Raw genomic sequence first — 27011 nt, 5'->3', positions numbered from 1 at the left:
GACAAATGGGATTGACCACTTATGGTATCCACGCGCAGCCACCCTCAATGACTATTACCTGAAGATGTCTAGTTCTTAGGTTCTTTGCGGCACAACAAACCACCTACCGTATCGACCGCTTCAGCGTCTCCATCTTTTGCAGGGGATTAGGTCTATGCTTCATCTTATGTAACTATGCGTGAACTAATTCTTATACGGGCGTACAGGAGACGAATATTAGTCGTGAATTTGTGCAGAGACACTGGAAAATGCCGACACGGTCACTATAATTCTGCCACTGCACCGCAATAAGAAACATGACGACGTTATTCTAGATGCCCTTCAGGGGGAATAATGGTGCTTGATTGCAATTATGCCAGTTTTTAATAAGCCCACGTGCGTTTTTAAAACCAACAGATGACCTTTTGCCTGAAAGTGCAACTTTGCTCTGCGATATATTGCTCCCGAAATGTCTAGTGATGTCGTTCTTCGTTACACTTACTCGAAATGCTCAATATACTTGAGATTGCGAAATTTTTGCTCCTATAAGCATCCTAGTTTACTATTGCCATATTTTGTTCATTATGAAAGGCAACGGTATCAAATTTGGCATCGTCCTGCAGAACCCGGTTGAAGCGTTCAACTGACTCCACGGTCAGGGTAACGCGGAACAGGACAAATTCACGCTTCTTTCTCGGGTTGGTGTTTGTCTGAACTAAGAGTATATAGCACTGGCTCCTTTTCAAAATTTAGTCTTTTTTTTGGGCGCTGATAATTCATTAACGCACAATTGCTTTAAGTGTTTCAATCAGAAAGATGCTAGATAAAATAAAACGTGGCATAATATACGACTTTAACAGACAGGCCGAAGAAATAGCGTTTTTTTCTAAGCCAAACTCTTTGAATAACCACACAAACTGAAACTCTCGTTTTTTTATTTATTAAAGCTGCCCTGTTTCCTTGTTTCTTAGTATTTTATTTCTCATATCTGCCCTGCCCTTTTCACCTTGGTGTGAACGTCCATACTTTTCAACAACAGCATAAAACATTCGCGTACAGACTCATTGCAGTAAAAATAGAGAGCGCCGTTACAGCCTTACCATTGCTGCGGCCTTTCGAGCTTTGGACGAGCTTGAGAAAGCTGGATTGTATGTGCCACACAGTATCATCAGCGAACAGTACAACGACGTAACCAGAAGAGATGACCTGAAGTACTGTGCCGGAATGTTTCAGGCTTTTAATCCTTTTCCAAGCAGTCTGAAAAGGAGAATAAGAACAAGTTTTTTTCCATTCGTAGCGCGTCCAGAAATTTTAGCATGAATACTTTTGTTGTTTCCTTATTGATAACAGAAAGCATCGAGCTCAGTCTTTTTACGCACTCAGTTTTTGAACTGGTGCATGTGTGTCTTCAATTCATTGGCATGGCGCTTTCCGAGGCATCACCCAATATTCGGACAACCTTAGACACTCCCTCCCGTTTACTCCTTTCAAGCTAATGAAACACAACGAAACTGCTTTCGGTAGAACCCGCACAGACACCTTCCCTCAATCACCTCGCTGCAGCGCCTATACCGAGTGAACTACCGGACAAATACAAATCTCTAACCACGTCAAGGCAACTTATAACGTGTAAACAGCAGCTGCGCTTGCTCATTTGCAGCCATCACACCTCCATCCCTGCTTCTTCGCTTTTCCTAGTTGCTTATCAGCTTTAGTGTTGGAGACCTGGACAGCGAGCAGCAAATTGTTCGCCAGAAGGGGTAGCTAAACCTTCAAGGAACCGGGGCCGTCACATTAAAGCACACTACTAAACAGAACCAACAGAATTTCAGAGTGCTAAATCAGCAGTGCGACAGTACAGCGTGCGAAAAAAGAAAATTATGACATCGAAATACAGCGGCCAAAGAACAAGTCCTAAATTTAGATGAAATACAGTTTCGGACAGCGGTTGTTTTTTTTGTAGACTATTTATTAATACAGGGCAAGTATTTCTCCTTAGCATCTTTCAATTACAGCCCAAACAAGGGTATTTGTGACATCCTGCATAATGCGCTTTGCTGTCAGTTGCATAACAAATAAGCAACTTCTTAATTCATAATGCACCGGTATTGTTCATTGTTATTTCTTCCCTCCTCGCTGGCGCATCGTAACTTGTCATTTAAGCTTTCTTTTGAAAAACCCTGTTTAGTGAATGCGTCCTTATGATGGATTTAAATTCTCTCTCACAACATTGCATCTCACCTGAGAAAGCTACTTTTCGTAAATCACAGTTTTGAGGTTCCGTGTGACTTGAATTTCCTACCTTCACTGGGAAAGCGCTCCATCACTATGGCATATCCGTACAGGTACAGGAAAAAATTTAGCGCTTCAATGAACAGTGAAGGTTGACGGAAGATGGAGGTCAGGAATGGGGTCGATGAAGTTTCCGTAGTGTTCACATCACATTAGAGGTTACAAACGAACGAAAAAAGAGTAATAATTGTAGGTCGTTGTCTCATCCGGACTTCCCAATCTAAATACCTCATGTCGCGTGTACTTGAAGCCTAGAAATGTGAAGCCGATTTGAGGCCGAGGAAGTTCATAATTCTATTTGGCAGCTTATGTCCCTCTCGTTGCGTATGTAATGGTATCTCTCTGCTGATTTTTAAATTTCTTCGCGCCTCAACCTATGCAAATTGCTGCTGACTCGGCATGACAACCGCCAACGTGCTGTTACGGTTGATCGAGGGTTTGCCTGCTGTTGCTGAGTTTTTGCGGACGCCCCTTTCCATAGGGGCGATTTCCCGTGCAAGCCGGATGAACTTCCCAAGATTTGTAGTCCATAGAAGGGCCGAATACCAGGCCGGGTAGTCGCTTGTACCTATTTTACCGGCAGGTTCCCGGCGCTACCAAGGCACACGAATGCACAAGGTGCATTCCACAGCCACGGTTGACACTCAACTGTCAACCGCCTGTGGCGGGACACGCCGCCAGACTCTTTCACCCCCGGCAATGGCGCAACGCACATGATGGCCGGGGCCCCACCTGATGGACAAGGGTCAGGGGCCCCTCGCAAGGGTAAAGGCAGCTTTTCAGGCGTGAATTCCCCTTTCAAGGGTCCGCACTCGACCAGGGATGCCTGTAGCCGTTAAGGAATCCGGTAGGTGTCCGGCGGTACCCGGATTCGAACCCGGTACCTCCCGCGTACGAAGCGAGTGCTGCCCCTCTGAGCCACCGCTGCGGTTGAAGCCGAGAAATTGCACTCTTATGCAAACCATCACACTTTTTTAACGTGAACGTTTTGGTGGTAATGCAATAAGTAGGGACACATGGTGCATTTTGCATTAAGTTTTGTATTTGCTCAGGCACGTAGAGTGCTGAAATATGTTTCGTCTCCTTCTTGCATGACTGTTTCGCCAATAACGCTTCTACTGACATCTGCACGTCGTCAGTGCTTACATGTCAGTACTGACGACATATACATCTTCGCTGTCATCTACATGTTCCACGTATATTTATAATGTTGATATCCTTTCATGTCTCAGGCGGAGGTGCTCTTGAGTGGCCGTGGGAAAGTTTGGCCGTATGGTGACCCATAATCTGAGGACGCGAGATAAACAAAAATACAACTTGACCACAAGAGACCTATCAGCGTGAAAGAAACACGCTATTCATTCATGACGAGATAAATAAATTAATCAGTAATAACAAAACCCATCCTAGCTATATAGCACACGGATCGCCTAGAATATTATTGGATTGAATTGCTTATTTCCTAACAGTACTCAGAAATTTTTTGGAAGCGTGAAACTGCCCTCCGTACAGTTCGCACAGTTCACAACTATATTAAACTATGCACTGCACTTTATTGCAGTTCACTAGCACACAGACCGCTACAGCGACTACTGCGTCGCAGATGACTGTAGATAATAATACCAACCGTTCACAACAAAACATCGCACCATCCGTAAAATAGTTAACCACAGTAACAACACCGCACACGTTCGCGTATTCAGTATGCCCTGAACACGGCCGTTGATTTTGACCCTCCGCAACCAATTATGCTCGATTTATTTAGTGGTGGGCCCCACACCCCTGCTCCGGGTGATGGAATATTTTCAGCGATTTTGATTTTTTTTTTAATTTCTGGAATGAAAATTTTGCGGTGTTTTTCTGTTAAGAGCACACCTCAAATGTTTCCTACGTCCTCGACTTCGGTAAGCAGGCCTCGCAGTTTATGCATACAAAGGCTTTGAACTTGCGACTCTTAATTTCTGGAATGAGAGTTTTGCAATGTTTTCCTGTTAAGAGCACACCTCTCATGTTTTCTACGTCCTCGGCTTCACTAAGGAGGCCTCACAATTTATGCATACAAAGCCTTTGAACTTGCGACTCTTACGAACAGCAAAGGGCACCACAGGTTTTATAAAGACGACTCTCATCCTCTGGGTACTTAGAACCGATGGTTTTGGTCTGTCTGTCTGTCTGTCTGTCTGTCTGTATGTCTGTCTGTCTGCCTGCCTGCCTGCCTGCCTACCTAACTGTCTGTGTCTGTCTGTCTGTCTGTCTGCCTGCCTGCCTGTCTGTCCGTCTGTCTGTATGTCTGTCTGTCTGTCTGTCTGTCTGTCTGTGTGTCTGTGTGTCCGTCCATCCGTCCGTCTGTCTGTCTGTCTGTCTGTCTGTGTGGCTGTCTGTGTGTCACCTTATTTAGCCACCAAGACAAAAGTTCCCAAAATTTTTGAACAAGTTGTTTTCACACAAGCAAACTTTTCAAGGCTACTAATCCGGGTAACACTCTTCATAGTCGTCCACGTCGTTGAGCAGACAGATACAATTGCGCATATTTGGGGGGAAACATGAATTTATAGTTGGTATTACCATCATCATCCTCACTCTACTCAGGTCTGCTGCAGGACGAAAGCTTCTTACATTAACCTCTAAGTGCTCTTGTTCTGCGTTGTTCGAGTCGACTGTTTACCGCCGAATTCCTTTATGTCATTCCTCCATCGGGTTGATGGCCTGGCCATCTTCTCGACTCATCTTTTCGTATCCACTCTGTTACCCCAATCGTCCACCGGTTGTCAGTTCGTATCATTACATGGCCAGCCGAAGTCCATTTTTTTCGTTGTTTGAATTGCGATAACTTTTACTCTCTTCTACTCTATTCTGTGATAAGAGCACCTCGTTTCCGGTGCCTGAGTGCTACGCCTGACACTATTCGTTCGATGGCCTCTTGAGGCAACCTCAATGTGCTTTATAGTTGTTTTTTAAGCCACCAAGTTTCAGCGCCGTTTGTCAGCACCGGCAGTGTGCGCTGGTTGTATATTTTTCATTTCAGTAACAGACCTCACTTACTATTGAAGATTTGGGAGTGCTTGCCGAGTGCTCTCCTACCCATACCTATGCTGCGGCGAATTTCTCTCTCGTGGATGGGGTCAGCACTAGCCGACTGTTTGAGGTAATTACATTCTTTTCCTTGTTCTAGCGTTTCGTTTGCTAAGCTGAAGAGGGCGCTTTTGGCATGCTTATTCCCATTACTTTAGTTTTATTCGTATGGTTACGTTAAAAGGGCGCTTATTTTCTGGACAGGATGGAGAAGCTACACAGAAACACACAGCGCTCCATAGACCACCACAGCCGAGGTAGCTTCCTCTCCTTCCTCCAGTCCATACATTGCCCTTCCGCCATGTACGTGTTCAAGCATGTGAACCGTTACAATTCCTCCCTCACAGAGGAAGCCCGGAGGGCGAGTCATTGTTCACAGCGTGAAACGAATGGCTTTAAGCGGGCGATGTAAGCCAGTTGCGTCTTGTTGCTCGGGCGTCCGATCGTAGTGAGCGGTTTCCAAACGTTCGTGACGTAACTGAGCGATCAACGATAACGAATGGGCCTGTGTAACGCGACAGAAACTTAGTGCACAGGCCACGTGTTCGTAGAGGGCTCCAGAGCAATGTGAAATCACTTTTTGCATAAGAGGCCAATTCGTGCCAACTGTGGTAGTGCTACTTGGAGCCGCGTCTCGATGCTACAGTTGGAAGGCGTGCAAGGCAGCGATCCTCTTCGCCAAGCCACAGCGTCTTCGCAACAGAGGTCTCGTTAAGCAGCGAAAACGGCAAAATGGAGTCCAGAGTATTAGGAGGAAGACGAGCGTATAGTAAAATGAACGGTCTACACACTGTGGTTTCTTGTGTCACTGTGTTGTTTGCGAAAGTGATAAAAGGCAACACCTGGTCCCAATGTTTTGGCTGGAATCGATGTACTATCGCGCCCAATTTGACTCGCAACAGGCGAGCGGCCGCCGCAGCTGCTAGCCGGGAGGCGGTGGCGCCTTGCAGCGAAGCACTCGAGAAGTAAAGGGAGAGGGTGTCCGCTGTTGTGATAATCATCAGCACCCCCCGAGTGCTCTGTTGCCATTCGCGCTCCGAATGCGGTGCGCGTGGAGCTGCCCGATGTAGTTCAGCTTGGCGCAGCCTTGCGACTCCAGAATTGTGGTGAGGGGAACAAAGCGGCGCAGTGGCCGTCAGTGACGTAGCTGAAAGCATAATAGTGCAATTCGTACCGTGAGGCTTTGCAAGAATTAGAGGCAGAAGCAGTAAATAAAAAAAAATGCGGTCAGCCAGTGTTTAAGATATCTTTATTTGTGAGGAAGATTGAACGTAATCGATATTTCGCGACGCCCTACTATTACCAAACTGGAAGGCTTGCGCAAATGCGCATAGGAGCATTGCAGCCAATGATAAAACTTATCGCTGGCGATGCGGTAAGCCCCTCCGAAAACGTTTGAGGTAACAATTTATACCAGCACACAGGGGATGCCAATGGGTATCGGAACAGCTGACCCCTCTCCCTTTACTTCTCGAATGCTTCGCTGCAAGGCGCCACCACCTCCCCGGGAGCAGCTGCGGCGGCCGCTCGCCTGTTGCGAGTCAAATTGGGCGCGATAGTACATAGCGAGCATATGCAAGCATTCTGTAAGTGCGTTAGGTCAAGCCGTTTGCCTGCAGATCAGAGGGTGTTGAGTAGCGGAAACGGGGCGTACAAAGACGGAGAAGCTTTTCAGTGACGTCTGCGACGAATTTGTGACCGCGGTCTTTGATTACCATCCGAGGAGCACCATGTCGAACAACGAGAAACTGCCGCATGAAGTTGAACAGCGGTGGCGGTCGGTACAGCCGCGGTTTGAGCTTATCGCGAAAGATAGTCGATGCAGAGATTACCGATCCATTACCACTGGAAGAGCGCGAAAACCGACCTAGAAAGTCGATGCCACCTTGTTCAAAAGGAGAACTTGGTGGTGCGACCGGATGAAGGCCAGATGGAACCTTAAAAGGGTGCCTGTATTTCCGGCACTCTTGACAACAACATACGTATTGTGCTACAGTGGGATGCATATTAGGCCACAAGAAGCGCTCCTGTGTGTGCTGCAAAGTTCGCGCCGCGCCCAATTGACCTGAAGTAGCATCGTCATGCGTTGCGCGCAGAACCTCCGACCGCAAACGTGTTGGCATAACAAGAAGAAAGCGGGCCCCCATTGCAGGTAGTTCGTCTTCCAAAGCAATTGGTCCCGAATAACGAAGTGACGGGAATTACTGGAGACACGTGCAGCTGCTAACAGTGGTCGTAGGCTGGAGTAATTTTGCGCTCTACACCGAAAGTGTTAGCGCCAGGAAACTTGGAGCTAACCACTACCAGGTAATCATCAAAGTTGTCAGCATTTCAAAGTTCTCAGCATTTCCGCGGCAGGATGCCTAGATGGGCTGTTGGCATCCGCGTGTTGGAGGTCACTGTTGTAGCGCACAAGGATGTCTTATTCTTATGACCTAAGGCCTAGCGGGCCAGACGACCAACGAAATCGCGCAGCCCAGTTACCCAACACAGCGTGGTGGTCAGTGACCACAGTTAAGGGGCGTCCTTATATATAGGAGCTAAACTTCTGGACAGCAAAAATAACTATCAAACACTCTTGCTCTGTCATCGTATAATTTGCTTGGCTTTGCTCAGCCACCAGCCAGCATACGAGACAATATTCTCCACACGATTATGCCTTTTGACAAGCACGACTGCAACACCAATTCCACAGGCGTCAGCGTGTATCTCAGGTGGCGCTGAAGGGCCAAAGCAACGCGGGATGTTGAAGTTGAAGTTGAAGTTTATTTCCATAAACGTACACCGTTATGGCGGAAAATAGGGTAAAAAGCTGCACTCAGCAACTTGACGAAGCCCTACATCCTTCATGGTCAACAGAAACAACATAAACAACAACAGCGGCGTGGAAAACAAACAAAAAAAAGCAGTACATATACACCACTTGTGGGTGACAAACAAAACTAGCACGGAAAATACAATATGTTCAAAACTACAATAGATAGCGCATCAATAGGTGGATATAAGGACGTGAAGGCAGTAGTGATAAAAAAATATACGCAACAAACCGCACAAACTCAGCAAGGAACTATTCCCAAACATCATAGTCTTTCCGAACAAACAAGTTAAACAGCATAGATTTTGTACATGAGTCAATATCAAAGTCAATAAATGCAAGTCCATTCAACAACTTCGGAAGGGTATACCCAATCATCTGCAAAGTATAGTTTGTACGTGGGCGAGAAACTTTCCAACGTTCAGACAGTCTAGTCGGATAGGGCGTATGATTAATTTGAAGATTAGCTATCAACGAAATGTTCTTAGTATTGTTTTTGCGTTCTAGCGTATATGTGTAGGCTAAGCGGTACTTAAGCAGGTCCTGAATCTTAGGTAGACAAAGTTTACTAAACAAAGGGGCAGTAGGAGCATCGTAACGTGGCTTGATGTTAAGAGAAATTTGATCTGAGGAAACGACGCCTCACAATCTTCTGTCCAATGAAACGGGACGTTGTCGTGCAAAAGGTGCGTAGGTGGCGAGGACAATTCTGCAAACCGTTGAAAGAAGTGCCGAAAGTATTAGCCCAACAACAGGTAGCTGCTAAGCCCTCCAAATCTTCGTAGGTCTTTGAATTTCCGACAACTTTGATCTTCCGAGGGTCAGGTAAGACACTATCCTCGTCAACCAGGTGGCCAAGAACTAAGGCTTGACGCTCACCAAAGGGGCTCTTCTTTGAGTTGAACTAGAGACCGTCACGCTGCCGGCAGTGCAGGGCGGTAGCCACGTGGCAGTTCTGCTCGTACAACGCTTGCCCAAAAACTACTCCATCATAAAGGTAACACAAACAAATTTCCAGCATTAATCCCCGCATAATTGTGGTCATGAACCATTCGAACGTTAACGGAGCATGGCATATTCGAAAGGCCATAACGTTAAATTCGAAAAGACCATCAGGAGTGACGAAGGTTGTTTTTCTTTGTGCACAGGTTTCATTGGGGTTTGCCAATACTCGGATCGCAGGTCCACACACGAGAAGTAAGTCGCGAGGTGCACCGCATGTGTATGAGCTAGTTGGTACTCCATTATAACTCCGTTGAGCGCATTAAAGAAAACCTCGGATGAGTGAGACAAGGACCAGCGCTACTTACAACTGAAAATTAATAGCAAGAATGGGACATATAAATAGAAAAAAAGAACACGCTGAAATGACAACGACGTTGATCACGTCACTGCGCAGCTCCCCACGTACTCGTCATGCAGGCATGTCTGATAAACGGTGATCCAAGAAGGCCAGTTCTTTTGAGTTAAAAGCTGTGGACGTTGTACTGACACAGTCACGTACCCGCTGTATTTCCTCGGCCTCAACAATTTATCCCGTGCGCTGATCTGCTTCTCGAAATATGACTGAGCACTCATCGTACACAGGCTCGCAGTCGTCGCACTCTTGGCAATGAATAGCCAATTTACTATCTTTGCCTTTCCGTAGCTTGTTACGGTATTCCCGTAGGCGAGTGTTGAGGTACCTAACCGTCTGGCCTCCGGATGCCATTTTACCGCTAAGCGGGAAACTGTAGAGCACCTCTTCCCCGCAACGCAGGTATTGCTTGCTGTGATTAACAAGCCATTTCTTTTTCCCTTTTCTCACAGGGCATGGTTGGCTACACAGTCTAGACAACTTATCAGGGGCCGACATGACCACTTTAACCTCGGCCAATTCTTTTGAGGTTGTGGCATACGCGATGCATATACGGGATGACGGCTATATTTTTGTCCTTTCGGGTTACCTTGTGGATCTCTTGTGGATCTGTTGGTGCCTTGCTTGCGTCCCTTGAATCGGCCACTGCTACAGTGCCAGAGCTACAAACTCTGTTCAAGTATTTGTGGATTTCTTGGAATTGTACCGCAAGTCAACGTATGTTCAATGAAACGAGCGTTTGTACATACAAAAGAAAGGAGTATGTATCCAGTCGTGTGCTGCCCGGCGCTCAGTAACATCGTCATGGCTCACTTGCACAGGATTGTCGTAGACACACAAGAGGCATAACACTATTTCGATATGTAGATGACTTAGTGTTGCTGGAGAGTAAGAAGGAAGCCAGATCTGGGGACATGACCAGTACACTGGGGATTTTTAAGAAATGCCTTAGCCTCTTGTGCCTTAAACTCTCTTAAAATGCCTTAAACTCTCCTTAAATGCCTTAAAATGCCTTAAACTCTCTTCTTCACATGTATGTTGGTTGAACGACCACCGTAAACAGGGACCGTTGTTGCCTTTAACATCCGCGCACACTAAACTCGTGAAGAGGGCATCGCCAGCCTGTGTCTTAGAAACGCGCTGAGGAAATCTTGGAAGCACCTCTTGAACTCGTGTTTTGACGCTCAAGCCCGTCGCCTTACATAAGCAGGATATCCTGAGAGCCGCATTGTAGTTGTGCCCGATTCGATCCGCAGGGAAGCAAAGAAGGCGCCGACAAATCCGCAAGAGCTGAACCAAAGGAACACAAATGTAGCCGTCATCCCGTATATCGCACAACCTAAAAATGTTCGGTGGAGGGGCCGGGGGGAAAGCTGTCATGTCGGCTCCTGGTAACCTGTGGAGGCTCTGCTGCGGCTAAGGCGTTGCGCTGCTGAGCACGAGGTGGCGGGTTCATTTCCCGGCCAAGTGGGCCGCTTTTGCAATGGAGACGAAAAGCAAAAACACCGTGTGTATGAGATTTCGGCGCAAGTAAGGTCCCCAAGCTATCAACATTAATTCGGAGCCCTTCACTACGGAGCGCCTCATAGCCTGCGTTGCGTCGGTGCGTTAAACAGTATAATGAATCAATAGATTAGACTCTGCCGCCAAACATGCCCTCTGAGCAAAGGAAAATACAAATGCCTCGTTGATCACCAAAACCAGTTCCTGCGTTGTGGTGGCTTGCGCGGAAGGGGTGTTCTAAAAGTTGCCCCTTACTTGTAAAAATGCATATGTAGGCCAGACGGGAAGGTGCCTTAACACTCGCATATGGGAACGGAAACCTACTGCATCAAGGTACGGAATGGCAAAAATATAATTTGGCGTTTTGGACGGCGAGCCTGTGTACGATGCGTGCTCCGTAATATTTCGAGACAAAGATCAGCGCACGCGAAAGATTGTTGAGGCCGCGAAAATGCAGCGGGTTGGTGAATGTGTCAGCACAACGTTCATATCTTTGAGCTCGAAAGAGCTGGCCTTCTTGGATCAGCATTTATCACACATGCGTGCATGACGGGTACGAGGGGGACTGCACAGTGTCGTATTCGTGCCAGCGTGTTCTTTTTTGTATTTATGTGCCGTTGTTGCAATTAAAACTCAGTTAAATTCTGCGGCTACCAGGTCATTCCAGTATAATGGGCAACAACGTCTCCGTGCGACCGTCAGAGACGGCCACGACCTAAACTACACCCTCGGTACTCCGTTTTCCAAATAGGATACAAAGCAGGTGAATTTGACCTAGGATGGAAATTCCAGCTGCCCGCTTCTCAGCATAATATGAGGAGGTATGCGCATTTTCATGTCATAGAGCATAGGTTCAATTTTCGGCATCCACAGGGTCTGCTCTAGCCGACTGCAGGCGTGCTGCGCCAGTGCGACCTAACGTTGCATACACCCAAACCTTCTTGTTTAAGCTTCGTTTGGCAGAGTGGCCCGTGTGTCCAGTGTGTGTGCTACTGGAAACATTAGGCGAAATTAAAACCGCTTCCCGGGATGTGCTAGTGAACGGGCAACAGCATCGAAGGTACTTGTGTGACTCTGACATCGAGGTGCTCTAGAACACTCACATTTCCTTGGAGCCTGGCGCAATCATGAAGAGGCAGTACTGATAACAACAACTCTGCTTTGCTTGTGGAAACTGCACTAGAAAAGTCGTGCGAATCCTCTGAACATGTACTTCATATTTGTGTATATTTCGCCTCCCCCTTTTTTCTATTTCTCTATTTCCCGCTGTCACCGCACAGACTTCAACCCATCTGGATTATCAAGCCCTACCATTAGTTGGGCTAAACTATTCAGCTTTCAATAAACGTTTTACCTCTCTCTTTCTTTATTGCTTTGACAGCTCGCATAAGCTTACGGCACAACTCATGATATTTACCATCGCAATTACTGGACATAATGTGCTTACCATGCGGGCATTGCGTGCTCTAAGTACAATTTCTTTGACAGAACAACTTTTTATGCTTCACTTTTAACAATTCAGTGAGTTCGGGAAGTTTAACTACTCTTAAGTAGCACTTATCCGCCAGATGTCCTTTCATTTGTCTTACGTGATTCTTTCCATCATAATCTTGTAAGTGGATAGCCCACACACCCCAGCAGCATCATTCTGATCATTAACCCAATTTATAAATCATTATGAATCTCTCATGAAGAGTATTATAAAGAAATGATGGGCAGGATCGCGTGCAGAGTCACGAGCAGTGCTAATGTTTCTTCGTGAACACAGGCATTATACTCGCGAGAGAATCCAGACGGGTAGGAAGGGAGAGAGGGAACGGACCATTTACGTGACACAAAGAGAACTAAAGGGCCATGGGTTCTACTTTAGTCCACTGTGGCGCTGGCACTGTGGGGGAACAGTCGAGCGGAAACGGCTGGTGGATTCGACTTGTAGATGCGAGGTGACACTCTTTCTGCGAGGCTGCTGAGCTCGGAACGCTGAGAAGCTCACTCTGGCGTGATGGTTCCACGGCGAGCAACGCTGCGGTGGCCAATAGCTAGCGGCGGGAGGAAATAAAGTAGGCCTTCACCGAAACGAGGTCTCGCTGCACGCTCTCTACACCACAACACACCACTGATTCGTCGGCGGACACAGGCTTCTCCTGGTGACGTGAAGGACGGTTGTTCGGCCTACACCGCCATTAACTGCCGGGTAGTGGCTGAGACGGTGGCGCGGTGACTTTCCAGGTGCCTATAACGCGAGGACAGCGTCTTGCTACTCCCTCCTCCGAATCGCTCCTGTTTTCTTCTCTTTTTCGGTGTAGTTTTCTCTTGTACACGCGCTATGCCATCCATTCGGCGGATTGGCCACTGCACTGCTCCGGCCCATCACTGCAATGACGACCATGAAGAATTTTTTTTTAATTTTACCCGGACACTTCCCTCCCCTAGCCTGGACCAAATAACTCCTCCACCCCCGACCAGCAGCCCTGACACTTCTCGACCCCACGTACAACTCCATCCTCTCCCACCACACTAACTCCCGACGGCGATACCCGGCCCGCCCCCCCCCCCATCCTGACTTCACCGCCAAGCAGGCTTACATCTTCCGCCGACTACAGACCGAAACCGACTTTAACCACAATATTCTATCCCACATTTCTCCTTCTCTCTTTCCACCCGACTTCCCACATTGTCATATCCCTCTCCACACCTACCACCTCGTCTCCTCCTGCCCCCAACACCCACATCCCCACCCGTACCCTTCCCCTGAGCAGTGGGAGTCCGAGCTGACCAGCTGCACACCGGAGCGCCAGGTCGCCCTTGTGCGGTGCGCACTGGAGGAAGCCCAGACAAGAGGCCTCCTGGACTTAGGAGGCTAACCGCGCCCTTATACCCCTTCCCTTTGGCTCATTAAAGGTTTTGGCACCACCACCACGTGAATCTCTTCTCCGAAACGTTCACTTTGATACCCCACACGCCACGGCGGCATCAATTTGATTTTACACCGAATCTACGGCTCACCTTGAGCGTGTCATGAATATGACCAAGAAGCATCTTTATATTACTCCCACTAGGTTCCCCTCATCGACAATTATATTGCCGCGAACCATGCATTGGGTTTGTTTATTTGTGTTTTGCTTTTGCCGCCCGGCTGTGCCGGTCTGTGTTATCTCCGTGCCTAGGGAAGCGCGTGTTCCATTCTTTCTTTCTGTGCCGCATGTGTTATCTGTTCTGATATGTAGAGCATTCCGATCTAACGTGAACATCCCGGAATAATCTTCTTGCATCTACAATGTTCTCGATGCGAATCGACGGTTCCAGAACCACGCGCGCCAAAAGATAAAAAGCCTGCAGAGCAGACGCCGGGGCATTCGATTCTGCGACGCTCGCTGACGCAAGTCACTTTGGTGACCGCTACTTCGCCGCCTCTGTATTCTTTTCAGTTGTTAGGGGAGCACAAGTTCGCTCCAATAAACTTGTTTCTCCTGCAAGACAACTGCGTCGTCCTTGGCTTCGTGACATCTGGTGGAGGTGCTGGGTACGCACCCTTCATGCCCACTGCAACCTCGGGAAGCCGCCAAGCCAGTCCAACAAGAGCCAGCCCCCGCCACCCGAGTTCGGGTGGCGGGGGCTGGCCACCCGAGTTCGGTTTGATGCTAGAAGGGTCCAAGAGAAGGAACGCTGCAACCAACACCATGGTACAAGACACAACGTCGCCAATCATGCTGCAGCAGCCCCGGGAACCGCCATCGTTCCGGGGAGCCCCCGCTGAAGACCCAGAGGAATGGTTGGAGAAGCTGGAGCGCGTGCGGATCTTCAACAGGTGGGACGATGAAGAAACCTTCCGGCATGTTTTCTTTTACTTGGAGGATGCAGCTCGAACTTGGTTTGAAAGCCACGAGAGCGCCTTGACCGACTGGACGCAATTCAAAAGCGAGTTCCTTAAGACCTTCACGACCGTGGTGAGAAAAGAACGAGCTGCGATTTTACTGGAAACTCGAACGCAACACCCGAACGAAGGAGTCGTAATCTTCGTCGAGAAAATGAAGCGACCTTTCCGCCGTGCGGACCCAGGAATGACGGAGGAAAAGAAACTACGGTTTCTGATGCGAGGCGGGAAGCAAGAGCTCTTCGCGTGCCTTGTTCGCAACCCCCCAAGACCGTGTCCGAATTCGCGTCTGAGGCCGCCGCGATGGAGAAGACGCTCGAAATCCGAACGAGGCAGTACGACCGCCCAATCAATGCGCTGGTTTCGGAGGCGATTGGTGCCAGCGCTATTAACTCCGACTGACTACGCGACACTATTCGCGCAGTGGTAAGGGAGGACCTGCGGAAACTTTTCCTGATGACGACACCACAACCTCAAGTCACTTCACTGACCGACGTGATCCGGGAAGAAGTACAGGAGGCTTTGGGAACTTCTGTGCCGTTCGAAGCACCCCCCGAGCCTGAGGGTATGACCTACTCTGCGGCTGTTCGTCGACCCCGCCCTTCCCCAACACGCCGTCAAGAGGCCCCGCCGTACCGCCGCCCACTGTCACCCGCCCGACCCCTGGCAGCCCGAAACCAGACGCCGAGGAAGACAGACGTATGGCGAACTCCCGATAATCGTCCTCTGTGCTACCACTGCGGAGAGGCCGACCACATCTACCGTCGCTGCCCATACAAGAGACTCGGACTGCGTGGTTTCTCCATCGACGCACCTCGCCCTCTCCTTGGCCAACGACCACGTGAGATCGACGAGTATCTATCTGAAACCAGCCGTGGCCCATCCCGTTTCAACCGCTCGCCATCGCCTTACCCGCACCAATCGCCGAACCGCCGTAGCAATGCTGAATTCGCCCGTGGAAGTTCCCCCAGCCCACGCGGGGGAAACTAAAAGCAGCAACTTCTGGAGGTAAAGTTGCACGATCGCGAAAATATGAAAACCCTCCAACGACGCAACGACTCGCGGAAGACAGTGACTCACAACATGCCCTCATCCCGACGACCCGACCCAGACCTGACGAGACTCCCGTACATGACGACAGCTATACGCCGCGACGCGTACCCGACCGGACCGAGACGTCCGCTGAGAAGACGATGACAACGACGACGCACAGTGCCCGACCGCCAACACGCACCAGCCGAGATGCGACGCCCCGACACACCCGGAACTCGAGGAAGGCGGCATCCGACGTCAAAGTGTCCATCGACGGATTTGATGTAGTCGCCCCCGTAGACACGGGAGCCGACTACTCCGTAATGAGCGGACCATTTGCGTCTAAGCTGAAGAAGGTTATGACCAGATGGGACGGTCCGCACATACGCACAGCAGGAGGTCACTTCGTGGCGCCAAGTGGAACTTGCACATCGCGCGTCACCATAGACGGCACGACGTACCCTGCGGTGTTCGTCGTTTCGCCCAACTGCTCCCGCGACGTAATTCTCGGAATGGACTTTTTGACGGACAACGGCGCAATAATCGATCTGCAGACGAAGTCGATAACTTTTTCCTCCGACCACTCCGTGACGCCGGAATCGAACCCCGAACAACGTGCAGCGGTAAGGATCGCCGATGATCACGTCACCCTGCCACCCCGCGCAAGCTTGATGATCACCGTCTACTGTGAAGGTGCTGCTCCCGACGTCGACGCTATCGTGGAGAGTGACCGAAGGTTGCTTCTTGACCGCGGTGTGTCTGTCGCAAGAGGCATTGCGCGGTTTAAGCAGCGCAAATCCCACATTTTGGTCACCAATTTCACCGAGGAGTACCAGCATTTAAACAAGGGCGCTGCAATTGCGTTCGTCGAAGAAACGCAACAAGCAAGTGACGTGATAGCAGTCGCCGACTTTTAACGCGCACCCGACGATACCTTCAAGCTTCCGCACCCCTTCGACGTGAATCCGGCGCTACCGCAAGAACAACGGAACAAATTATTCGCTTTGCTGTGTCGCTATAGCGCGTGTCTTTCGTCGAACTCAAAGTTACGTCAAACACCTCTGGCGAAGCACCGGATAATAACTGAGGATGGAGCCCGACCTACCCGACAGTCACCGTACCGCGTCTCTTCCCACGAGTGCGAAGCCATCCGGACTCAAGTAGACGACATGCTCAACGACGACATTATACAGCCATCGAAAAGTCTGGGGGCTGCGCCGGTCGTACTCGTGAAGAAAAAAGACGGCACACTGAGGTTCTGCGTTGAATACCGGCGATTGAACAAGATCACCAAAAAGGACGTGTACCCCCTGCCACGAATCGACGGCGCCCTCGACCACCTCTGCCTTGCGAGGTACTTCTAATCGATGGACCTGAAGACCGGCTTATGGCAAATTGAAGTGGACGAGAGAGATCGAGAGAAGACTGCATTCATAACCCCGGACGGCCTGTACGAGTTCAAGGTAATGCCGTTTGGGCTATGCATGGCACCAGCAACGTTCCAAAGAGTCATGGACACTGTGCTAGCTGGCCTGAAGTGGCACACCTGCCTCGTATACCTCGACGACGTTGTGGTATTTTTCCGGACTTTCGACGAACACCTCGCAAGGTTGCAGTCTGTACTCGAGGCCATCGGTACGTCGGGGTTAACGCTGAAGCCTGAAAAGTGCCGCTTCGCGTACGAGGAACTGAAGTTTTTGGGCCATGTCGTCAACGCCGCGGGAGTCCTGCCTGACCCGGCGAAAACTTCAGCCATAGCGAACTTCCCAAGGCCGAAAGATAAGAAGGGCGTGCACAGATTTCTTGGACTGTGCGCATACTACCGGCGCTTCGTCGCAAACTTCGCACGCATTGCAGAGCCGCTCACGATCTTGACGAAAGATAGCACCGCTTTCCGCTGGGAAGACGACCAAGAAAAGGCTTTCTGCGAGCTGCAAAAACACCTGCAAAGCCCGCCCGTGCTCGCTCATTTCGACGAAAACGACGAAACAGAAATACACACGGACGCCAGTGATATAGGCTTGGGTGCCGTCCTCGTCCAAAAACAAAGCGGGTGCGAAAACGTAATCGCCTATGCCAGCCGTGGTCTGTCGAAGGAGGAGAAAAACTACTCTGCCGCCAAAAAAGAGTGCCTGGCTATTATATGGGCCATTTCAAAATTACGCCCATACGTGTATGGCAGATCATTCAAGGTTGTAACAGACCACCATGCGCTGTGTTGGCTCGCCAATTTGAAGGACCCCTCTGGTCATCTTGGGCGGTGGAGTTTGCGCCTGCAAGAGTTCGACGTTACAATCGTCTACAAATCCGGCAGGAAACACTCCGACGCCGACTCCCTGTCCCGCGCCCCTGTCAACCCACCACCCCAAGACTCCGATGAAGACAATGCGTTCTTCGGGGTTGTTACGGAGAGCGACCTAGCCGCCCAGCAGCGTGCCGACCCCGACTTGCGAGTAATGATCGACTACCTCGAAGGACGAAACGTCGCCGTGCCTAGAGCGTTCAAGCGTAACTTACCAGCATTCAGCCTCAAAAACTCCGTCCTCGTGAAGAAGAATTTCAGCCCCGGAACAAGAACGAATTATCTACTTGTCATCCCCGCAGACCTTCGTGACGAAATTTTGGAAGCGTCCCATGACGACCCGTCTTCCGGACATCTTGGCAGAGCTCGCACTATTGCAAAAATTAAGGCGAAGTACTTCTGGCCCCGCCTTACATCCGACGTCACCCACTACGTTCGGAGTTGCCGGGACTGCCAGCGACGAAAATTGCCGCCGACAAGACCCGCCGGACTTCTACAACCGATCACCGTCCCGTCGAGGCCCTTTCAACAGATTGGAATGTACCTTCTAGGCCCGTTCCCGACGTCACGATCGGAGAACAAGTGGATTGTCGTAGCGACAGACTACATGACGCGCTACGCAGAGACCGCCGCTCTTCCGCGGGGGACTGCACAAGAAGTCGCCACGTTCTTTATGAACCAAGTTGTGCTGCGACATGGAGCCCCTGAAGTCCTAATCACGGACCGCGGAACGGCCTTTACCGCGGAACTGATGCAAGGAATCTTACGCTACAGCAACACGGATCACCGAAGAACGACGGCGTACCACCCCCAAACGAACGGACTAACAGAACGTCTGAACAAGACAATTGCGGATATGCTGTCCATGTACGTCGACGTTGAACATAAGACTTGGGACGAAGTCTTCCCGTATGTCATGTTTGCGTACAATACAGCGGCGCAGGAAACTACGCAGATGACACCGTTCGAGCTTGTCTACGGAAGACGACCGACTACGATGCTCGACGCCATGATTACGCATGTAGAAGACGACGACCTCAACGCCGACATCCAAGGATACCTTCAACGTGCGGAGGACGCCCGCCAGCTCGCTCGAGTTTGTATAAGAGACCAGCAGCTGGTGGATGCCGGCCGCTACAACCTCCGACGCCGAGACGCCGAGTACCAACCAGGGGATCGTGTGTGGGTTTGGACTCCCATCCGACGACGCGGACTGAGCGAGAAACTTCTGCGACGGTATTTCGGACCCTACGAGATTCTGCGACGTGTTGGCCAACTTACCTACGAAGTGATCCCTGATGGTGACTCCGGCACATCACGACGACGTACGCGGCCCGAAGTCGTCCACGTGGTTCGCTTAAAACCTTTCTACGCATGATGACGAACGTTTTTCACTTTCGGACTGTCGCTTACGTTAGCATCGGGTCGATGCACTCTTAGAGGGGGGGGGTAATGCCGCGAACCATGCATTGGGTTTGTTTATTTGTGTTTTGCTTTTACCGCCCGGCTGTGCCGGTCTGTGTTATCTCCGTGCCAAGGGAAGCGCGTGTTCCATTCTTTCTTTCTGTGCCGCATGTGTTATCTGTTCTGATAGGGAGAGCATTCCGATCTAACGTGAACATCCCGGAATAATCTTCTTGCATCTACAATGTTCTCGATGCGAATCGACGGTTCCAGAACCACGCGCGCCGAAAGATAAAAAGCCTGCAGAGCAGACGCCGGGGCGTTCGATTCTGCGACGCTCGCTGACGCAAGTCACTTTGTTGACCGCTGCTTCGCCGCCTCTGTATTCTTTTCAGTTGTTAGGGGAGCACAAGTTCGCTCCAATAAACTTGTTTCTCCTACAAGACAACTGCGTCATCCTTGGCTTCGTGACAATGTCATACCCCGCACACCCTAGGTCATAATTTTGAACTTTAACCGATTCAATGTCTTAGCATAACGGTTGCACAATTATAGCCAGGAAGCATTTTTTCGTCCGATGAAACTTCCCTGATCGAGACCACCATGTGATACCCCCCACGCCTTTGCGGCATCACTATGAATGATAACTTAATATTTTACTTAACCTGAATGTGAGTAATTATAACCAGGAAGCAATTCTCCTATTTGTCCCACGAGGTTGCCCTTATCTAGAGCGTCAATACGATACCCCAAACACCCTAGCCGCATCATTTCAATTTTGACCCAATATAGCTTACGAAGGCTGTGTCATGATTATAACCAGAAGGCAATTTTTTATTTTTACTACATGATTCTACTCATCGAGACGTTTCATTTAAGGCTCCGCACGCCCTAGAGGCATGATTTTGATTTTCGTAACGTGGAAACAATTTTAGTCGCAAGTGATTCCCTTATTCCAGACCGTAAACTTAATACTCCGCATGCGCTTTTCGGCATCAGTTTGAATTTTTACACAATCTGCTATTCACCATAAATTTTTGTTATTTTCCCCCATGATTTCCCTAATCAAAACGCTAAATTTGGTACCCCACATGCCCTAGCAGCATCAATGTGAATGTCAGCCAATCTATGATTCGCCATTACTGTGTCGTGATTATAACCAGGAAGCAATTTTCAGTTGTCCTACGGGATTCCGCTCATTAAAACCTTCAAAATTTTTGAACGTTTCCTGAAATTTTGCATACAAGAATGCTGTAATTTAGCAATGTACGAATGACTGTTTCTTCTCGTGTGAAAACCCGAAGTTGTTATGAAGAGTTTTTTTTAATCTTGCGTCCTGGCTTCGTCTTTTTTAGGTTGCCTACTTTCATGAGTTCCATAATGTTTTTTTGAGATTCAGCATCTGTAACGTTCACTTATGAGATCAGCGGCCAGGCGCCCGGGCTGCGCGTAAGAACCCGCCACTCTGTCTGGGGGCTCAACACTGTGGACTCTACGCCGCAGCCGTCGCCAATTCGTCACGGCGCGCACGGGAGACGGATTGTCTGGCCCACCGAGTGCCACGGGATAATCCACCGTTGAGAACGCAGACGGCACCTCCGGGTTCCGAGAACCGTTGACGTGAAGCTAGGAGGGGTGGAATTACCAGCGTCGAAGCCTGCGCCGCGCGAGACACCATTGTTAACGCGCCCTGGTCGGCACAGTGCACTTTCGCTGCCTTTCGCCCTCCCCCCGCGGGGTCGCCCGCGCTTGCTCGTCCGCGAGCGTGCCGTTGACCCAAAGATGGCGGCGCCTCATTGAATATTCCGTAGCGCGCTGAGTGACAGCTGTCTACGTGAATTTGGGCACTCCCTTACGCGTGTACGAAAGCTACAGGGGCGTTCCCGAGAGAGTGTGATCTCGAGGTGTTATAAGGCCGAACTTGGACGTTAGAAATCTTTCTTGTCTGAGCTCTGAGTCGGGCAGTTCCCGGCGGGACAAGGAGTCTCGACCGTTGAAGCTAGGTTGGGATTTGTGAACCCCCTAGGCTAGGGGTTAAGATCGCGTCGGAAGTTTAGGGTACAGCACCGTACCGGGCAACTACACGGATCCTGCGGCGAGACAGGGTTTCGGCCGTCGTTTCTCGAGCGGTTTGTGTAGGCTCCGAGAATAGGAGAGTTAGACGAAGTGGAGGAGCTCGATGATTTGTGCGCACTCGGAGCTAGCGTCTAGCTGAAGTTTGAAGTTTTTCTTTTCATTACTCATGTACCCAGTTTTCCTACTGTAAATAGCTGTATATCAAATCTTCGTTTCACTTAACCAACCCCAACGCCTCGAGTTCATCAATTCGACCGCCGTCTCCAAGAACTTCAACACCATCGCCCTGCCAGCCTCCTGCCAAATCAACCGGAGCCCGTGCCATTGGGTTCCTGATCGACACCGGACTTCGGGGAAGCGAACCACAACAATTATGACTGGCGCAGTCGACACGATTTGGCAGAAGAAATCACCGGGCCACAACCAGGGGCAGCAAGCGGACGCACGCCCGGCTTCATCGGCAGCAGCCGGTCTCCGCGCGGAGTGAATCGGCAGAGCCAAGCCAGTGCACAGAGCCAACGACGCGGCAGCCGACCACCGAAGGTGCGGGTGAGTGGGATTTCTTGCGCTTCGTTGTGGCGGTGTAGGCTGAGTCTGGGGTAGCTTCGCAGTAACGCGGAGCATGCTGGCGAACATGGCGGAAGGAGACGGAGATGGTCAGACATGAGGCGCCACCTCAAGGAGGAACGGCGGGAGGAGGGGTGGTCCAAGCGGAGTCTGAGGCAATAATTCTTAGACAAATGGAGTTGGAGTTTCAAGAGCGAAAGGAGAAAAGAGCGCGCGAAGCGGAGGAGCGAGAGAGAAAAGAAGCGCGCGAAGCGGCGGAGCGCCAGGAGCAAAGAGCGCGAGAGGCGGCGGAACGAGAGAGAAGAGAGCCGCGAGAATCGAAGGAGCGCATGCAAAAACTGAAGCTCGAATCTAAAGAGCGGTAGTGAAGGTATGAGTTGGAGCTGGGGCGGAGAAGGCACACGACCTTGCGCTCGGACACCTGCAAGCAGAAACAATGGGGCACAGACCCAGCCAGTTGTGTGGCGACAGTGAAGTGTAATTATTCCGGCCAATGTTTGGAACTTGAACATTGTGATGACAACGTAAGCAGCCGTGACTCCCTACACGAGGCTAGCATTTCCACCGGTGTCGAACGCGTGGAGACGGACATTGCGATGAGGAGCAACGAGGTAAGCGCGCCCGGTGATACCGTACAGCGGGTGTAATGAGGCGATGCTCGAACATGACGACCATCCGGACGGGCGAAATTTGGGGATGGAGCTGCAGCGCATAAGGCAGAACCCTTCGAGCAGGCCCAGTTACGCACTGACAGCAAAGTTGAACGGGGGCAGCCTGTTTTTCAAATTGAAGGCGCGCGAGAACGAGATAAGTGGCCGTGGCTGCGCACAGGAAGAAAGCGACTCAGCTGGGAACAGCTGTTCGGATAGGGAAGCGAGCATGAGGAGTGTCCCGGCGAGCGCGTCTGGTATAAGAGCAGAGTCAAGGGGTAACCCTGTTGTTGCGAGTGTATGACCGCAAGTTACGTTTGCACAAGACACTGAGCTAATACAAGCCGAACTTGCTAGCACGGGCAGCACCCAAGCTCTAATCGGTGGACCGGAGGAGATTGGCGTCGCACCATAAAGTCCTGGGGCCCGCCGCGTTTCATATTCCGCTTAAAAGTCGCACGAGGAAGGGTACTCCGTGTCGGGCGTTCAGAAACTCGCCCAGAAGCGAACGGAGAGAGAAGACGAGGAAGCATGTGATGAGACGGGGCTAAAAAGAGACGGAGTTCGCGATCAGGCTAAGGGAAAGCACGAGTTAAGAGCGGATAAGCGAGCTGAGCAGGTAGACTGGGTTGAACATGCAGAAAACAGAGGAGAAAGTGAGAGAGAACTTGAGAAGGCGGAGGACAACGAGCTGAGAGTATGTGACGAGGGTAGGAACGATACGGAGGTATCGGGTGGGTTAGGTAGTCTTGATGGTGAGAGTGTGCCCGAGGAGGCTTATGGAAAACAGGAGGCTTATGGAAAACATGTGGTCTCTACGTCACAATATGCACCACCCTAGCATTGCATAAGGCATGCACTCATGCACACTGCGAGGAACCATCGCGGGTTCGAGCTAGTTGAGCACGCTCACGATACTGAAACGCCGTCGCGCCAACTTAAAACCGCCTCTGTTGGGCAGGTGGAGAAAGGGGCGACAAAGGAATATGCCCAGGGTACGGAGGGAAGACGTTTATTTTATGCTAACGTTGTAGTCACATATTTTACACTCCCAATTACATCATTTACAGTAGCGGTACGCACTTCCCTTCCGGTGATAGGGGCGATGGGGCGCCACGCGCAAGTGTGCGCGCATCGTCGGCGCAGAGCCAGTGGGCTCTTCGGTCGGGGCAAAATCCGGGACGCGGCGCAACCGTTGTGCGCGCACGCATCGCCGTGCTGGCCAGATCGGCTCGCAGCAGCGAGGAAGACGCGGCCCATTCGCTCACAGGCGCGTACCGCACCGCGTGTTCATCGAGTGGTAGGTACGGCCTTATTATATGCAAGCGTAGGGACAACCGGAGCAGCCTTAAGGTACGAGCCGGCAGCCGGAAGGGCTGGTGGGCTTTCTCCGGCGCAACAGAGTTGCAGCCGGCTGGTAAAAAAAGCGTCACATACCTTCGGCCAACGCCTTCGGCGTCCAGGAAGCGTCTCCCCGAACGCACCCCCGCGCAGGTCGCGCGTTCGCGTCCCGGCGAGGGTGCTGTTCGGGAATCGTTCAAACGGGCCAATGAGGTGAGGTTAGCTCCAACACCAAGGCGGAGCGCCTGTTTCGTGACAGTGTTTTATCGCCGCAACGGTCGCTGTAGCCTTCGCCTCAGGAAGGAGTTTTAGAAGACTGCTCAGCTCTACACAGGGGCGCCGAAACGAGCCGGCATTTCGGGGAGAGTAAGGAAGAGCGCCGCGCAAGGGCACAAACCTAGCGATCACGCAATGGCTCGGGCGCCAGGATCCCCACAAACACCAAAACGCATGCGTGGAGACTGCGGAACAAAGAATGAGAGCTCCCGAGGAGGTTAGGAAGGAGAGACAACAAAAACTCCCACCTCCCCTCGCGGGAACCCCTGTGTAGAGGCGACGCATAGGTGGAGCGGCGAAGGGACCGCGTTTTATAGCGCGCATAACGTTGAGGGTACTGCGTACGCCGGTCCCAGTCGATGACGACGTTGGCGTACTTGAAAGCGGCGCGGACTCTTGGTGTTTGAGCCAAGCGTGGATGTTGCTTCGCCGGAGAACGGCACATCGGTTATATGCGCAGCGCGCCCGAAGGAGAGGAAACCGCGGAAGAGAGAGTACTGCACATGCGCCGGCCCCAGGGCGTCTGCCGCGGCTATGACGCAACACAATCCACTTTAATCCAATACAAATCCAATCCAAGCCAATCCAATCCAATCGAATTGAATCGAATCGAATCCAATCCAATCCAATGCCCCTCGCTAAGGTGGCTCGCGAGAGACTGTTCGCTATCGGAGAGGAGAGGGGGTGAGCGGCGGAGAGCGCAGCTGGTGTGGCGAGGAGAATGGGGGAGGGGTGGACAACGCCGACGACAACGACGACGACGCCGGAGGGACAAGGCGAGTGAATCAGATGCTCTGCATCTAAAAACCATGTGAGGAGACAGATGCCGTGGGGACAGGGGAACGAGACGCAATCAGCGGTCTCGCAAAACCGGTGTCTGCTATAGAGCTTCGTAGCTTTACTGTCGGTTGCGGCCGTTACCGAGATTTAGTCGAAAGCCGAGCTGGAAAGGTTGACGCACTAAGTTCTGCGACCTGGCCGTGTGTCACAAGCCCGAGTTCTGAGTTGTGCCAGGATGAGTGCGCGCTGGGACAGCTGAAAAACTGTCTGTCAGACCGCTGCTCAGAATGCGCATAGTGTGCACGAACGGTTTTTGGTAATAACAGGTGCTTGTGAGGTTGTTCTTGTGGAGCAGCGTGTATGTAAGGGAAAGAATGTCCCTGAGAAGGTCGTCGCGTTCGCGGGCCGACATTCCGCTCAAGCATTAATCCTTCGCTCACACTGCGAGCACGCGGCATTGCCGTACGTTGGGGCATTGGAGAGGCATGGCCGCGTGGCCTATGGGGCAGAAAGTGGAGTCGCATTTTGTGATACCACTCCGTCTTCCCCGAAGTTGTGTTCGCCTCATGGGGCTAAATTATCAAGACATGCGTTGAGATTGCAACGCTACACGGTCTGGATCATCTGCAGAGCGGGCTGGAAGTACGCGAATGCAGTCCCCTGCTTTCAGAATGTTGCTTGGGGAGGCTGGTATTGAATGGCCTGAGAGCCCTAGCGCCGCCACGACGGACGTGAACGTTCCCGTTCATCCGTCCTTTCTTGTTGGTGGTGTGTGTGTGTGTGTGTGTGTCGGTCTGTCTGTCTGTATGTCTGTCTGTCTGTGTGCGTGCGTGCGTGTGCGTGTGCGTGTGCGTGCGTGCGCGCCGCGTGTGTGTGTTTGTGTGTGTGTGTGTGTGTATGTGTGTGTGTGTGTGTGTGTGTGCGCGTGCGTGCGCGCGCGCACGCCCGCGCGACGAGATGCCTTGGGTGCTCGTTCCGTGCAACGAATTGATGGATCCGCGCACCGAACTGAACTTTCTGTGTACCGCAGGTGAGCGAAAGCACAACCGAACATTCTTCAAGGAACGTTATGAGGCTACGCCGTCAAGGAGGACGTTTGCGTGCGTGCGCATAGTGACAATGCAATCTTTCTTAACGTTTTGTTTTTGTTGACTGCAAAATTGCCCGTGTTGTTTGCCTGTCCTTATTCCTTTTGTTCTTTTTGTGGACTGCCAGAATGTGCGTGTTTGCAGTTGTAGCGCGCATCAGTGTTATAGAATGAGTTTTCTTGTTGTTCGTGGCGTTTATGTTCCCCGGAGACACGACCCCATTTCTTTTTACTCGCACTTAGTGTTTTTAGCATTTTTGGTGTGTTTCTTGTTTGCTACAGTATTCCGTCCCTGACGAACGGCTAGTGAATATGTTGTGTTTGTAGTTTAGGTGAGAGAGGGTTCGGATCAGCTGCAGAAATGGATGGGTGCTCATTTGTGGTTATACCTAGCTCCTTCCACGTGTTTTTGTTTTGTTTGTTCCACTGTTATGGCTGAAGGAGAGATGAAACGAGTGGCCCTTTTAATTTCTTTTCGGATTGACTGAACCAAGAGTTAAAGGGGAGAGTTGTAAGGTCCACTTATGAGATCCGCGGCCAGGCGCCCGGGCTGCGCGTGAGAACCCGCCACCATGTCTGGGGCTCAACACTGTGGACTATACGC

General features: G+C 50.9%; 1 protein-coding gene across 5 annotated transcripts in view; it reads right to left on the bottom strand.

The window, feature by feature from the left end:
* Positions 1 to 27011, bottom strand: part of LOC144147059 (uncharacterized) — a 320221-nt gene that overhangs the window by 182573 nt on the left and 110637 nt on the right. For all 5 annotated transcript variants that reach the window (XM_077679092.1, XM_077679089.1, XM_077679091.1 and 2 more), the window contains exon 10: positions 1080 to 1236. In XM_077679092.1, coding sequence (XP_077535218.1) covers positions 1080 to 1236 — 157 coding nt within the window. The remainder of the gene's footprint in view (positions 1 to 1079; positions 1237 to 27011) is intronic.

This window comes from Haemaphysalis longicornis, unplaced genomic scaffold (assembly GCF_048455015.1).
Source record: "Haemaphysalis longicornis isolate Haplotype H1 unplaced genomic scaffold, Haemaphysalis longicornis Haplotype H1 scaffold_7, whole genome shotgun sequence".
Classification (NCBI taxonomy): domain Eukaryota; kingdom Metazoa; phylum Arthropoda; class Arachnida; order Ixodida; family Ixodidae; genus Haemaphysalis; species Haemaphysalis longicornis.
Note: the sequence above shows the minus strand (reverse complement) of the source record. Positions and strands in the feature narration are given on the sequence as shown.